General features: G+C 39.0%; 1 protein-coding gene across 1 annotated transcript; it reads left to right on the forward strand.

Annotated features, from left to right (window-relative positions):
- The first annotated feature begins 4,770 nt into the window (after nt 1-4,770).
- Nucleotides 4,771-6,750, forward strand: LOC137388516 (piggyBac transposable element-derived protein 4-like). Its single transcript, XM_068075004.1, has one exon. The coding sequence runs from the start codon at nt 4,771-4,773 to the stop codon at nt 6,748-6,750; it is 1,980 nt and encodes a 659-aa protein (XP_067931105.1).
- The last annotated feature ends 10,516 nt before the right edge of the window (nt 6,751-17,266 follow it).

A 17,266-nucleotide genomic window follows, 5' to 3' on the forward strand; every position in this document is an offset into this window, starting at 1 on the left:
TCCTATAGCTTCAACCTTGGATTTGGCTCTCCATCTACTGATGTATGTGCAACCTGCACTCAGCTAAAATTGAATATCAAAGACCTCTTCTTGTCAGCAGAGGATGAAGCTGTTAATGTTACTTTATTGATTGTTCACAGGCGTAAGGCGAGAGTATTTTATGACAAGCTGAATGCCACCACTGATGATAGCCTCACTATTGCCTTTGATGTAATGGAAAACCTTGATTTACCAAAGACACCTGTTGGTCAAGCCTACTATAGCAAGCAGCTCTACCACTATGTCTTTGCTGTTGCGCTACATGTGGGAAACCATCTCGACAGTCTCTGAAGAATGTGCTGCTTTTCACCTGGAGAGAAAATCAAGCTTCAAAAGATTCTAACATAATTTCCTCAGCTGTGAGACACGCTTTCACAGGACCATTAAAAATCACTGGAACAGTATAAACCAACGACTAATTTTCAGTGATTCATGCTTTGGTCCAAACAAAAACATGTGCATAATGTCTATGTTGTTGGCACTGGCCAAGTCCCAATCACCCTCTTCACCCCTCACAATAGATCACACCTTCCCTGTGAGAGGCCACAGCTATCTTCCAGCTGACCGCGTTTTTGGAAATTTGAACATGAATAGGACAAAATGACACAATAATGTTGCCATCTGACTATGATAAAATCTTGGAAAACCATGGCACTGTTTTAAAGTTTCAAAACGATTAGATAGCTTACGGCTTCAAAAAGGAAGTCAAAATCTTTGTAAAGTCGAATAGAAGCTTCAGAATATCAAATGCCAAACTTATTCAGCTGAAACACGGCAAGCTGGCTATGAAACAAGCTTATAGTGGTATGATGGCAGAGCATACTGTTCTCAAGCAGAGAAAACAGTGGATTCACTTTCGGCCATCAGTTCTAGCTACTAGATCCTGTGTTAAGACCGCAAAAGCTGAGGATGTACGAAAACTGCTAATTGAAATGGGTACTCCGGCAGATGTGTGAAAATTTTATAGTAAAATCTCCTGCTAAACTGCAGGAGATGAGGACGCCGATAGTGATAATGACTGTTAGAGACTTTATGGTGAACATTATGTCATGTCAATTAATAAAGTAAAAAAAAGTAAACTTTCTTTTACTTTATTAATTTGCTATCAAAGTTTATTATCCTATCCTATATACTGGTGTTTGTTCTCTTGCATTTATTGTGTTTGGTGTTTTATTAGACTAATAAACTAAACATGTCAGTTTACCACTTGTAACTATTACGCTTTGATTATTAGTTCACCTAAAGCTGTGGTTAAAGTCAGGCTATTATCTAGGACTTGTTGTTTAAATCACTGGTTGCCGATTCTTTCAAGTCAAAAGCAGTTATTTCGGAAAATAACTGTCTTTGAAAACAGATGCAGAAATTTGTTGGCTGTTTACCATGCTTCTTGACAAAACTGTTGAACAGAAAAACTATAAGCTTGCTTTGTCATTTGTCTTGAAAATTAGCTAAAAACTGTGCTAATTATATTAAACACTATCGAGTATACAAAATTTTATTGTTTTTCGAAAATGCTAAAATCGGAAATAACTGAACTCCTCATATATAGATAGCTAACCAGAACACTAACCTACTGAGTAGGAAGGCCGGCAAAAACCTTAGGTTGCTAATGTGCACTGTTTACCAGGTTGAGACAGACATAGAGACAATTTACCAGCAATACCCTAGTCTTCAACAGTCTGGGGTTTGTCAAGGACTACTCTCACGAAATAAGTCTCAAGAAAGATACCGGCCTCTGTGTATATATATACACACCGTCCGTTCTGTACCACAACCTCTGCTACCGAAGGTTAAAAATAAACTCCAAAAAATGGTAAAGATAGGTATATCTTCGGTAAAAGAAGCCACTGAATGGTGTAGTAGAATGGTGCTGGTACCAACACCAGATAGATCTGTACGCATATGTGTAGCTTAGTCCCACCTAAACCAATCAATTAAGCAAGAGATATATCCAACTGCTTGTGATGATGACAGTCTGGCTATACTAAACAGTAAAAATTTTTCTCGTCTTGATGCCAATTCTGGGTATCATCAAATCAACCTTACAAAACACTTTCGATTGCTAACCACTTTCTTTACACCGCCTGATAGGTATGCATACAACAGGCTGTCATTTGGAATTTCAGCTGCACCAGAGGTTTTTCAGCAATACTGTATATAAATGAACTACTAAGTAATATAAAGAGGGTAATAATTCACCTGGATGATATGCTGATCTATGCTTCTACTGGAGCAGGGGTTCTCAACCAGGGAGCATTATCATCTTAGGGGAATTTTAAACATACAGGGGGAACAGAGAGGTGTCTGACTTCTTAGATTTTTTGTTTCTATCCTGTAGGGTAAGTTCGAGTACCTTCCTGTAAAAACTTCCACTTTCCACCATAACTAATACTAGTCAACTGCCACGCTGACATGTTCAGCTACGTCTTAGGCATAAATGCTTTGCTTATAGTATGATGTTCAGTAGTGCTGCATTCTTATTGGCTGCTTGTACCAAGTACAAGTGGTGGATATTAGTAACAGTAATTATTCATCAGTCAACAGGGTAGCTGCAGTATAGCACATTCTGTTTTTCATCAAGTCAGTATATATTATATCATGTGCATTTGTGTGTGGGAGTGTGCATGAGTGTGTAATATTGTTCAAACTACAACTTTCATGTTAAAATAACTAATGCTAATAATAACTTTCGTTACAGAATGAGTACTAGCAAGAAACGAAAATATGATGCGAGCTACATTCAACATGGATTTCAATGTCTAGCTAGAAACGGTGAAGAAAACTCACAATAGTCAGAGAGCAGGACAACCCTATCTGTCATAAAAATAATTTCTATTATTTTTCTCAACTTATGCAATATGATGCGTGCAAAAGATTCTTCAGTATTTATATATTGCTTGTTTGAACGTTGCACTCTGTAACCTCGTTGCTTATATACTTTCATGTTTAAATTTGATCTCATCAAATGGCGGAGGCGTAATAAACAAGTCGATCATTGTTGCCATTGTGACAAGGAATTTCACAGACTGCGATTGGATGATTGGAACAAAACGTCATAGTCCGCCAGATTCCTTAGAAATGGCGGCTCAAACTAGTACAATGTGCTGCGTACATTGTGTGCCCAAGCTACTAACCTCAAGTGATTTAGTAATTCTATCATCTCAACAGATAAAAACGGTAACCACTATAAGTTCAACGATTTGGAACCATTTTCAACTATTGCTAGGTAAGCAGAACTAATAAATTTCATGATCAAACAAAGACCTCGTTCGTTCACCGCGATAGCCATTAATTCATTGTTATTGAATGTCAAGAACGATGTGCATATTAATATGATGATTAAATCACTATTGACTGACAATAAATTCTAAGCAACTAACAAATGTCATCACGGACCATATTTTACGTGTGGTGTGGTTAAATATTCCATTGTATCTTGTTGTTTTATTCGTTTGAATTTGAGGATCATGATGATCTGTCAATCAAGGCCAATCTACCTTACATGATTTGAGCTGAAGACCTAACATGAGGAAACGCTCAGATTCAATTCAATAATAAGCTATTAATTTTTTACTACTTTCTTGTCGTGTGATCTGCCTACTAGATCCCAGTGGATTATTATATGAATCAGATTTGATATTATATTATGTTATTGACACCAACCATAACTCGCCACATCTCCAGCCCTGACCCTAGTTTGTATTTGGCATAGCCAAAAAAAGGTGGGCTCTACAACTGAAATGTTTTATAGAGCACTCAGAGATTTGATGGACAGAGGTGATGTAGTTCAAGCGCATCAAAATTGTTACATTAAGTTCACCCATAGAAGAAACTTGAAGAGGGCACATCCTGAACAACCAGTAAGTTTAATGACTTGTTGTGTGAGACACAGCGTCGTAGCTTCTCGACTGCCTGTCCCTACCAACTTTCTCACTGAAAACTATCAAAGTTTAAATACTGAAATGTTGAATAAGATCACACTGGAGTTCATCGTGCAGCCACATTACAAACTGATGTTGCCTTTTGATGACCTTCATGCAGCTGTATGATTATTATGTAACTGATATTTTGGTTAGTTTTAAAATTTTATATAGTGTCATGCAGATCTTATACTGTATTATTACATTATATTCTGGTGTATTATATTACAATAACTGTATTATGTTGTATTGAACTGCGTTGCAGTAAATTGTTTTATAGGATTTATGTGTCGCATTATGTTGTGTGACACTAAATATTAATACATATTTCATTGTATTTTAATCTATTGAGTTATATTTTATTATTATAGTGCTCACATATCAAAATTTTATTACCTTACAGAAGTATGCGATGTATGAGTTAACTAAATATTGTTGTGGCAAGAGCTGAAGGGTGTACATCTATTCCTTTCATGTAGGGCTATGCACATTGACTACACATTTCAATTCAGTCATGCAAGCCTCTGTGGAGGCTTGGAGTTGTCTGCACACAGTCCTCCTAGCCTCTGTAGAGGCTTTAGTGTAACTCTATTTGGCATAGACTAATTTCAGCCTTTGTCCAATCCAAATGAAGTCTTAGAGTAGCCAACCAATAAGAGATGCTAAGCTTCCCTTATTGGCTAATATTGAACCATGTTACAATGAAAGTTTTCTGAGTAAAGGCCAATGAAAATATACGGAAGGAAACTCACAACTACGCGGCCATTTTTGATTGTTGAAAGTTGTAACATTTTGAAGTGCTGGCTTATTTATGGATTTTTCTAGTGATTTTGAGTATGATTCAGATGATTTTGTGGACAATGCTACTGGAGCTCATCCTAGAACAAGGGACATTGTTTTTGATGCTGATACTGGTGATGATGACTCACAATTAGGTGCTGATTTCGACTGGGATTCAGATTTTGATCAGCTGGACTCAAATTCTACTAGTACTGCTACTACTAGTAGACCTACTAGTACAACTGATACTGGAGCTGCTAGTACTAGTACTGCTACCAACATTCCTACTGGAGCCTCTGGTGATGACGGTAGTTCAGGAAATCTGGCAGCACCAGGTTATCTGGGATTCATCCTGTCTGACTTGGATAATACCCCAACACCCACGTTCGACTGGCAGCCTACTGAGAAAGTAATTTGCAGCCCTAACTTTGACCCAGCTGCACCACATGGACCAACAAGAGTAATGCCTGCTGATTCAAAGCCAGCTGACTTCTTCATGCTGTTCTACGATGAGAAACTTTTACAATCAGCATGTGATTTCACGAACGAGAATGCTGCCAGACGAAAGATAAGCGAGAGTACCATCCACAGCGGTTATGGAAAGTGGACTAAACTCGAGACAGACGAACTCCGAGCGTTCTACGCGCTCCGAGCATTCATAGAAATGTTCTGCAAGGATAGGCAGCGAAGTATCTGGAGACCGCAGTACGAGCTTCTCCAGATGCCTAAAGCTTCAACTGTCATGTCATTACGACGGTATGACCAGATAAAACGTTACCTGCATTACTGTAATGAAGAGACGTCAATTCAGGATCGTAGCCATCCTGAATATGACAGACTTTACAAAATCAGGTTCCTCATCAACCACATGAAAGAGCGATTCACAGCAGAGTACTCTCCCTCCCAGGATCTGTCAGTAGACGAGTGCATGATTCCTTTTCGGGGTCGCTGGAGTGGGAAATGTTACGACTCCTCAAAGCCAATCAAATGGGGAGTGAAAGTCTGGATGGCGTGTTGTGCTTCCAGCGGATATGCGCTAAACCTAGATGTCTATTCTGGGAAGGACAGAGACTTTGAGGACTTGACCACAGTGAAAAACTCTGCCGCAGTAGTACTGAAACTAGTTCAAAGTTACTGGGGTCGAGGCTACCATGTAGTTACTGATCGCTACTACACGTCACCTTATCTTCTCCACTGGCTACGTGAGCTTCAGATGTCTGGTACTGGTACATGTATGACCAACCGAAAGGAGTACCCGAAACAGCTAATAGCCACCAAAGCGGAAGCTCGGAGGTTGGAGCAAGGGGATTCTAAGTGGCTCCAGTGTGCGAAAACAGGAATTGTAGCAACCCGCTGGAATGACAAGAAACCGATCTACTTCCTGTCAAACTATGTCAGAGCTGAGCTGTCTGAGCCACCAACTGTAATCCGTAGAAATAAGAAAGGTGAGAAGCTGACAGTGAAGGCCACACCATCCGTCATCGTATACAATCAGATGATGGGTGGTGTGGACCTCAATGATAAAATGGCAAGACTCGATCGCTCTCGAAAGTCATATAAGTGGTATGCGAAAATCGACCGCAAATGCTTTCCCTGGTCCCTGTACAACGCTTATGTGCTCTACAAGCATGGCCAGGAAAAGCCGATGGAATTCAGAGACTTTGTCCTGCAGATACTGACGACATGGATAGGTGAAAAGTCATTCTCTCGACAGTCAACTAGGACAAACACACCAGCTGCCACTCCCAACAATCCGGAGATACGTCTAGACATGAGCAAACTACACTGTCCCGAGTGGCCTACTGATGGGTCAAAAGATCACCGCTGTGCAGTCTGCCAGAAAAAGTACCTGATAGAATCGCAGCAAAATCCAGAGAAGGCTTACAAAGACTTACAACACAAATCAGTCAAGAGTTCAATTCGGTGTGAAACCTGCAACGTGTACTTGTGCATCAAACGCGGTTCAGACTGCTGGAAAGCGTACCATACCAGAGTTCAGTATTGGAAGTGAAAATCTCGAACATTTCCTCTTTTTTTGCAACTTCGTCAATCCTCTGTTATGTTTTCAGTCATGTCATAATAATAAAAATAATGTCTTTGAAATCATGTACCATTGTGTTTTTGTCAAATTTTTATATTCACCAAGTTTGACATTCTATACATTCTTCAGCAATTGAGCTACACTTTTGCTACTTATACCATTAGAAAGCCCAAAGATTTCTGATTTGAATGAATATAGGTGTTCTTATAAGAAAAGTTACTCCCAGATGGTCTAAATGACAATATTGTAAAATGAGACATAAACCTTCACTCTAACAATGAGAATGGAGAATAATTGGATAATTGCTTAATGGCTTGGGGACTGAAATGGTTAACTAAATATTGTTGTGGCAAGAGCTGAAGGGTGTACATCTATTCCTTTCATGTAGGGCTATGCACATTGACTACACATGAAAATCAGTCCTGTACCTCTTCCTATTTTTAAGTTTTAAATTTATACCTACATGCTTTGATAGATCATCTTTTTCTGATAGGTTATGATAGATAAATATTGCACCATAAATGTAAGCTCTTATATGTCTTTATGATAATTTTGTATTTTGAACTCATTGTATGTAATGGATGTGATTTTTTACTTTGTAGTCAGCCGCCAAGGACTCAATATGACAGACATTTCTCGTCATCATCTTATCCACTGGTCTGCCAGGAACCTCTTCATACTCTTTACAACGGGACCTGTACAACTACTGATTGACAGGCTATACTGTATACCTCATTGGGTACACTGGTTGTGACGCAGACTAACGAATTTAATGTTTAATATTTTAAATGAAATTATTATATTGCTGAGCAACACGTGACAAGCATAAAGTATTTATTATGCTTCTCTTAGTGCTTTTCGTCGGTACATGTTATTTCTTTTTTATTTAACTGACATATATGAAATCTCTTGCTTAGTTTTAGATTTATTGTACGAGTAGTGTGCTAAAACAATATTGGTGCAGTCTGTTCGATGACAACTAACTTTATGGATGATTAATTAATATCATAGGACTTTGTATGTGTATTTTGATACATTGTATGATAATTATATTATATAGCATGCTTACCAAGGTACACAGTCTGTTTATCATGATACATCGAAAACTCTCAATCGATTCTAGAAAGCATTTTGCAAAGTATTCAATAAAACCATTAAATAAAATCTTAAAGCTCATCATCACTGTCCATATGATTACCATCTTCAACCTCGTCGTTCATTTCATTGCTGCAGTCTACGCAGACACAGACTTGTGCAAACTAAAGATGCAGTTTTGCATTATCATCGGCTTTCACATCTACTCTTTTTTGCATGAGCAACTAGTTCAATAGACAAACTGCCTGGGAATCGCTCTATGTCCATCAGGAAACCACTGCACAGAATTCTTAATCGTCTTTACTCCAGCCATGATTTGTGGGATCAGGCGGCATAATTAGTAGGAGACTGGATTAATAATGACTAGGTCACAAATATGCTAGAAATATTAAGCTACCATAAAACTCATCTTCCACTTGTTGACACAAAAATGTTCTGTGGCCCCAAACAAAAATGTTAGGTCTTCAGCTCAAATCATGTAGATTGGCCTTGATTGATAGATCATCATGATCATCAAATTCAAACGAACAAAACAGCAAGATACAATGGAATATTTAACCACATCACATGTAAAATCTGGTCTGTGATATGATCTGTTAGTTGCTTTGAATTTAGTATCAGTCAATAGTAATTGAATCATCATATTCATATGGACATCGTTCTTAATATTCAATGACAATGAATTAATGGCTATCGCGGTGAACGAACCATGTCTTCGGTTTGATCATGAAATTAATTAGTTCTGCTTACCTAGCAATAGTTGTAAATTGTTCCAAATGGTTGAACCTATAATGGTCAGCGCGTTCAATTACCGTTTTTATCTGTTGAGGTGATAAAACTACTAAATCAATGGAGGTTAGTAGCTCAGGCACGCAGTGTACGCAACTCATGCTACTAGTTTGGCCGCTATTACTAAGCATTCTGGCGGACTATGACGTTTTGTTCCAATCATCCAATCGCAGTCTGTGAAATTCCTTGTCACAATGGCAACAATGATCGACTTGTTTATTACGCCTCCGCCATTTGATGAGATCTAATTTAAACATGAAAGTATATAAGCAACGAGGTTACAGAGTGCAACGTTCAAACAGGCAATATATAAATACTGAAGAATCTTTTGCACGCATCATATTGCATAAGTTGAGAAAAATAATAACAACTCACAATTGAGTTACTCTGCTCCTAGACTACAATGTGTGTTATGCCTGAAAGTATTGAGCAATGATTTAATGCGACCCAACAAATCGAAGCAATATTGAAACAAATTAAAGCAGCATCTCTCCTCAGTACATCCCCAACACACAGAAAAGGATCAGACTTTTTGGAGCGACATGGAAAACAGGTCAAGCAGATGAGGCTAGACATGAGTGGGGCTTTTTATGAATCAAACTCCAAACTACCGGAGGCCTTGTACAAGGTAGCATATGAAATTGCTAATCAAAAAAAGCCACATACCATTGGTGAAAATTTAATAAAGCCATGTGCACTGATGATGGCGAAACTTATATTGGGAAAGGATGCTGAGAAGAAACTGGCTGCAGTGCCATATCTAATAACACAGTGCAGAGAAGGATTAGCAACATGGCCAATGACATTAAAGATCAGGTTGTCCAGCAGATAAAATCATCTCCATTTGAACTTTTTGCTATTCAGCTGGATGAGTCAACTGATGTAGCTTTTTGCTCGCAGCTAATGGTGTATGCGCGCTATGTACACCGAGGCTGTAGATTCCTAAGGTGCCAAGTGTGCCTGGCACCCCTTTATTTTTTTGTCCCAAAATTGGCAGGAAACGATCATAAGTGATTAAAAATGAAAGTTGTGAGAAAAAAGTTAGTTTTCATAGATGCCGCCATTTTGCTAGTTGTTGCCAAAAGACAATCACACAATGCCACGCACTATGTGTAGTTCCCAATGATCCCGCATCCCAAAGAGCAGAGTTATGAGAAAATTAAAGGTAGAGGCTGAGGATGACTCTGAAAACAATAGCAAGTCAGCCTCCTGGCCCGAATATTATGTCACTGAAGTCAGCGCCATGGCGCCTAAAAGAAAGGCACAAACTCTCATGAATTTCTGGGTGAAAAAAAGCAGCAGGTTAGTGTTTTTTTAATGATTTCTCTGGTAATCACATGGTTTTGTAGCAGACTGCAATATTCCTATGACGATAACGATTTTATTACTATTTATACAACAAACATTGAGATCAATTATAATATAAAGTAAATATTTTAATAATTATTTAATTTATATTACACTCACAGTCATTGCACTTACTTACTACTACTAGTTCTTCTACTCAGACCAAGTACTCTTGCTCAGTCTGACTAAGTCACTGATTGAGTGGTTGAAATAAAGCAGAGTCAGTTATGGCTGATAACTTAGTCTGACTGAGTCAGACTAAGTTATCAGCTATACCACAACTAATCATCATCATTAGAATTTATCACCAATGTCTCCTGGTGTGTTAGACCCATGTTAGACATATGAATATGATGGTGTAGTCACAGTCCATCTACACACTGACTTTGAGTCTATGAATTAACTGTCTAGTATGATCATATGAATATAATATGATGTCGTCTTAAACCCACCATTTATTAAATGGCAAGTTGTTTCTCTGACAGTCATAGTGTGTGTAGCTTTCTAAATTCTATTGCAGTCTAAGTCAAGGTCAAGAGCAGCCTCAAGAACCAGAGGAAGTAGAACAAGAAGTAAGAGAGCCAGAGATCCAGACTGACATACCTGCACATGCTGACGCTAGCCTAGTTAAACCTAAACTACTTGAAGGTGATAAAATGTGTACTGTATGTATTCACTAGTCACTTTATAAAAGCTCAATGATATTTTCATTTGCTAACATGACCCAGCGGCTGTAATTGCATACCAGGGGATTGTGAATTGAGCTCTGCTGCACTGCATACTACTAAAAAATTAAACAAATTTTTACAGTAAGTTATAAGATATCAGTGCTGAAAGTGACAGCATTATGATGACAATAAAATAGAGGCGTAAGAACAATAGATATGGTTTTATTGAATGCGTGATGTATATTTGTGAAAATATTTTGACAAATGAGATTGCGTGAAAGTGTAAACAGAAGCCATCTTGTACAACTACGTCCCATTTGAGCTGTTTTGGGAAGAGATTCTAATCTACAGCAGTCTCGTGATGGCGGCGATTAACTGTTCGTTTTTGAGCTTTTAAGAGCTTGTAATTACATTTCCACATATTTTGCACCTACAACACAGCAGAGTAAGACATGGTGAATCTTTTGATATAAAATAACTGTAATGTGAATTTTGTTGCAAGTCAACCTTTAAGGCTGTCTGACTTGTTAGCTAGAGGGGTGGTAGAACGGATCAGAGAGGAATTTATATGCTATAATGGCAGATGATATGAGTGATTTATCCAACAAGGAGCAGCTATGTCTTATAATCAGGTAAGTAAGCCATCCATTTTTTAATACTTCAATTGTTGGATGTCATACAATTGGTTCTTTTAGAGTCTTTGTGCAACAAATAACTACAACAGCAACAACGACTTCATATTCAATCTTCACACAATTATTGTCTCAACTTTCCGAGCTTTTGAAATCGCTTTGGTGCTTGCCAGTAAAAGCATTGGTCATGTTCATTTGATCACTTTTTACCTATCTTTGCATTGAGACTGATCTTATTTTAGAACTGTTGATGAAAATCTCGATGCAGATGAGGATTTTGTGGAGCTTGTCGAATTAGCTGCAGCTAATGCCCAGGCTCTCACTAGCACTATAACGGATTGCCTGATTAGACTCAACTTGCCACTTGAAGATTGTCAAGGCCAGTGTTACGATGGTGCTGATTTGATGAAGGGGAGTAAAGGTGGAGTTCAAAGCATGATTCTAAAGGTATGTAATATATAATGGAATGATATGATATTTACCTAGTTTCTCAAAAATATATTCTCATTCAAACCATACTAAACGATTTACACCAAAATCATTTTGGCTATTGTTGACCTAAACAGTAACATGAACATGGAATTGAATCACTTTTAACCCTTAATGTCTGTGTTTTAGGATAACCCCAAGGCTCATTATGTTCACTGCCTTGCTCATGCTCTAAATCTAGCCGTTGGTGGCTCTTGTCAAGAAAGCCAGATACTCAAGGAAACTATGGCCGTTGTTAAAGAACTGTGCTCTCTTATAACTTCTCCTCCCAAGAGAAACCACATGCTGGAATCATTGAAGGAATGTGCCTCACTGGAAGTTTCAGATGGAAAACCGGGGAGAATAGTATCATTTTGTCCAACAAGGTAGGAACATTACCAATTTTTGTGGTCAATAAAAGTACGTACAAATGCTGGTAGATGTTTGTGATTGAGTGACCTTACTATGCACAAGCCTGGATTCACTTCAAGTTGGAAAGAGTTAATGACATCGAATTTTTGAGCATTAGATAAAGAAGTAATTTAATTTTAGATGGACTGTTCATGCAAAGACTTTATCTAAGGTTTTGGCAAACTACAGCTATCTCCTGGAGGTGTGGCCTTTAGTGAGAGCAGAGTCCAGTGACCCAACATCGATAAGTCGAGTGATTGGGGTGCAGTCAAAAATGGAAGACTACAACTTTCTATTTGGTAGGGCTGGTCGAGTAATAAATATAATGTAGTGCTGCGGCATAATGATGCCCTTACAGTGAAATATGCCACTACCTCTTTGCTGTTGAGACTTGCGTTTCGTACTGCAATGGTCTGATCTGAAATGACTACTGAGTCAATTTGCTCTAAGTTTAAAAAATTTATGTGAATAATATTTACCTATCATACACTAAATTCATAGGCTAAGTTGTATCATTATTGATGTTTAGGATTGTAACTTGGCATCAAGGTGCTATCACTTACAGACAAATTGCCCAAAACACTGCAGACCAGTGAGTTATCCGCTGTTGATGCGCAGAAGCTAGTTAAAAAGACAACAGATGTGCTAAAGACAATGAAGGAGCACTTCCTATGCTTCAAGGAGGAAGTAGACAAGGAAACAGAGCAGCTAGGTACGTCATTAAACCAACATTATCTATTATTGTTACCCAGCTGTGGGGTGTTCATTTATTACTTAGCAGTTTCCCAAATTAGTCATTCATGATTTGCATAGAAACTTTTAAGCATCAATCTTCTTAAAGAGCCCCGTGCTAGGAGAGCACCTATACAATACGATGAGACCATTTACACCACTGCTCAACTCACCTCTGACCAAACGCTAAGGAAGAACTACAAGGAAGTGCTGGACTTGGTCATCAATGGCATTAAGAATAGGTTTAGGCAGGAGGGTATGGCTGTCTACTCCGATATAGAGAGAGTGCTTACTGATCCTACCTGCGATATGCAGGTGATCACCAAGCTCTGCTCTTTATATCATATAGACAGGCCAACTCTTGAGAGTGAATTGCCTTCTTTGCATATGACAATCAAAGCTGCAAATATCATTGATTTTATCTCTATATTTAAAGCAGATTGTTTTATTGGAGCTGTATATCATTGTTAAGAGGTAATGTCACAGCTCGAGTTTTCAGCTTCCGAAATGAACTGATATCATCTTCCGAGCTACAAGAAGAGGAGTTTCCATAAAAGCTCACAGACAACAACTAGATTTTTCAGGTCACATATCTAGTGGATATTTTTGAGCAGTTTAATCAACTAAATCTGAAGATGCAGCTTTATGCGTTACAACCTGTAAATAGGAATTGTCTGAATATGAAGAAGTAGTATTCTGTAAATAGGAATTGTCTGAACATGTTGAAGTAGTATTCATTTAATATCGTTTGTGTTTTATGTAAAGCTTTGCTGTATAAGTAATGCCTGCTAGTATTTGTACTGTATCATCAGTGTGCGTAATGCTTACAGCCACCTACTCTTGTCAGCTTCAACTATAGTTGCCCATTGACAGTGCTCGCAGCGAGTAGATGTCACAGGAATGTTTATGTAAACATTGTAGTAGGCTTGATAGAGCAATTGCGTGTTATGCGAAAAGTCAGTTAAGTTAGCGCAGTGCTGCTGTGTACATGTAATCACTTGCTGCAAATAAAGTGCTTTGACTAATTGTATTCTGTGTGTGTGATGAGAAAATCATCAACTAGCCACAAGCTATTTTGGCGTTATTATTGGGACTATGGCAGCGAACGTTAGATTTTCTGACATTATCAAAAGCTACCAGGACTATCAGACTAGTGGTGAATTCTCTACATGGATTGATAAATTAGAACTTGTTGCGCAATTACAAGAGGTGACATATCTAGCCAAGTTTGTACCTCTATTTCTATCTGGATCGGCATTTGCACTCTACTAGCAGCTTTCTACTGAAACAAAAAAGGACTTTCAGAAAATAAAAGCCGAACTATCTACAGCGTTAAGTTCAGACCCGTTTGCTTCATACGATCAGCTACACAATCGTGTGCTTCTAGATGGTGAGTCAGTGGATGTATATTTAGCAGATCTATGACGCTTAGTGAGTTGGACTGGACAACAGACTGCAGAACCGATTCTGAGATGTGCTTTTGTTGGTGGCTTACCTAGTGACATTCCACTGCAGCTACGATCAACAGCAAGTATTGCCAGCTTGGAATTGAGCGAAATTGTTGGGAAAGCCCGAGCTATGATGGCGAGTAAGTCATCTGGGCCAATGTATGCGTGTGCAGCTACCATTAAACAGAACTACAAAGGCAGAATTTGCTTCAATTGCAAAGGTAGCGGTCATCTAACGAGAAACTGTCCATCACCAAAGCAAGTGAATAACAACACCGTTAAACAGATACGTAAGTGTTTTAATTGTGGTTCAGCTGAACATCTTGCAAACATGTGTCCACAAGAGTCCGGAAAAGGAACAGGGGGAGCATATGCATCGGATGCTCACCCTAAATCAAATCAGTAAGATCGACGCTGCCAATTAGTAGTACTATTGTTGGGCATAACACTACATTACGAACCTTAGTTGACAGTGGTTGTCAGCAGTCGGTGGTGAGTGCACAAGCACTAAGACTGACTGGTAGAAGATGTACACAAAACCAAATCAGAGTGACTATGCTTGATGGTAAGTAGCAACTTGTGCAGGTGAAGTCGATCTAAACATTAGTGTCAACGGAGTTACTGTGGGCCTACGCTGTTTGGGATCAAAAACGTTAATAAACAGATGTTTGTTCATTTTAAGAATGGATGGCATAAAGAAGCTTGGTGGTGTTCGTATTAACCAATAAAGTGATGTATCTTTCAGGGAAGTGGCACCACTAGTAGCAACATGCACAAAACCGCCACAGCTAGAGTGTCAGGTAGATGATTCAGACTTCCCAGCAAATTTTGATGGTGAAAGTGGACAGTGAAGTGGAAAGGAGCCCTTGTTGTCAAATCAGTATGCTCAGTACACTATCAAGGAAAACTGTAAGCAATAGTACGCTAACAAGATTGAGCAGTGGATCCATGATGGTTGGTTGGTGGAACACGATGAGGGAGTACATGGAACTGTAGATGGACTAATTCCATTAATGGCAGTGTTCCAGCCCAACAAACAAAGGAAAGTTAGACCAGTGACAGATTACAGTCGAGAGCTTAATGACTACCATATTAATTGTAATCCAGGCCAGGATGTTGCAATTTGTCAAGAAAAGTTTAGAAAGTGGTGACAAATGGGCAATAACGTATGCATGCTAGACTTGCAAAAAGCCTATCTGCAGTTACATGTGGCTACAGATTTACAAAAGTTTCAGGCGGTGTGCTACTGTAACAAGACGTATGTCATGACAAGAATGGGATTTGGGTTGAATGTCGCTCCGAAAATAATGTCTAAAATCCTATCTAGGGTGATATCACTGAGTGAGACGGTAAGAAAAGGAACTGATCACTATATTGATGACATCATTGTCAATCAAGACATGATGACTGTAGCAGAGGCGAGAAACCATTTGCAGAGATATGGTTTAAAGACAAAGGAGCCTGAGAGCATATGTGATGCCAGAGTGCTTGGTCTGTGGGCTATTCGCCAGGACTCGGCACTTATGTGGTCGAGAGACAATGATATAATCCAAGAAATATCCAAACCAGTGAGTAAAAGACAACTCTTCTCTGTATGTGGCAAATTGACAATCCATTATCCTGTTGCAAGTTGGCTACGGGTATTTTGCAGCTATTAAAAACGCAGGTCAAGTGAGTATGATTGGAATGAGATGATTCCAGAGTTCATTGTGGGAATGTTAAAAGAAGTAGTGGAACGTGTGAATCGAGAGGACCCAGTAAGGGGAAAGTGGGTTGTTTCTAAGGCCAAAAGGGCAACAGTTTGGTGTGATGCTAGCAGTTTAGCTGTTGGAGCAACTGTGGAAATAGGTGGTCAGCAAGTAGAAGATGGAAGTTGGCTCCGCAAAGATGAGGGAGTGCATATTAACATGGCAGAGTTGGAAGCAGTGATCAGAGGGTTAGGCATGGCAATTAAGTGAGATGGGACAAAGATAGTACTTATAACTGACTCAGCAACAGTGTACGGCTAGGTGAAATCGATCAATTCTCATGCAAAAAGGCTAAAAGTAGGTGGCCTTGGTGAAATGATTATACGCAGACGGCTGAGTATGATTAGTGAATTGATAGAAGTTTATCAGTTGAGCCTGGAAATACGACTGGTCAGATCGGAGGACAATATTGCTTACAAACTAACACGAGTACCCAAGAAGTGGCTGAAGGAAAGGATGTGTGCTGCTGCGTGTACACGTGCTGCAGACTTAAAATCAGAGATATGTTAGGGAATTTGCATGACACACACCATCTTGGAGTTGACAAAACACTTTATGCAGCACAGGCTAAGTGTGGTCAAGCAGTGAGTCGTGCAGATGTTGAGCAGGTTGTTTCAAAAGAGTGTCAAGTATGCAAGCGTGTCGATCCACCTCCTGTTAAATGGGGAAAAAGGAAGTCTAATTGTGGAAGATAACTGGTGGCGACTAGCCACAGATATTACACACTACAATGGAGCTGCATACCTTACTATAGTAGACTGCGGACCAAGCAGATTTGCAATCTGGAGGAGGCTGCGAAATGAAACATCTGAAGCAGTAATTGCAGAATTAGACCAGTTATTTTGTGAACGAGGTTCGCCAGTGCAATTACTTTCTGACAAGGGCCATGCTATAGGAGTAACAAATTTTCCGCGTTTGCTAAGAAATGGAATTTGCAGCACTTGTTTAGTTGTGCACATAAAGCCTCAAGAAATGGGATTGTAAAAAGAAACCATAGGACTATAAAACGTATGCTGGCCAGGACTGGCAGAAGTGTTCAGGAGATGCTGTATTGGTACAACCACACTCCAAATTTTGCTAAAGTAGTACCCGCTGAATCACTGTTCAACTATCAGTTAAGGTCGCTGCCTGACACTGCAACCAACTCA

This window comes from Watersipora subatra, chromosome 1 (assembly GCF_963576615.1).
Source record: "Watersipora subatra chromosome 1, tzWatSuba1.1, whole genome shotgun sequence".
NCBI classification, from domain to species: domain Eukaryota; kingdom Metazoa; phylum Bryozoa; class Gymnolaemata; order Cheilostomatida; family Watersiporidae; genus Watersipora; species Watersipora subatra.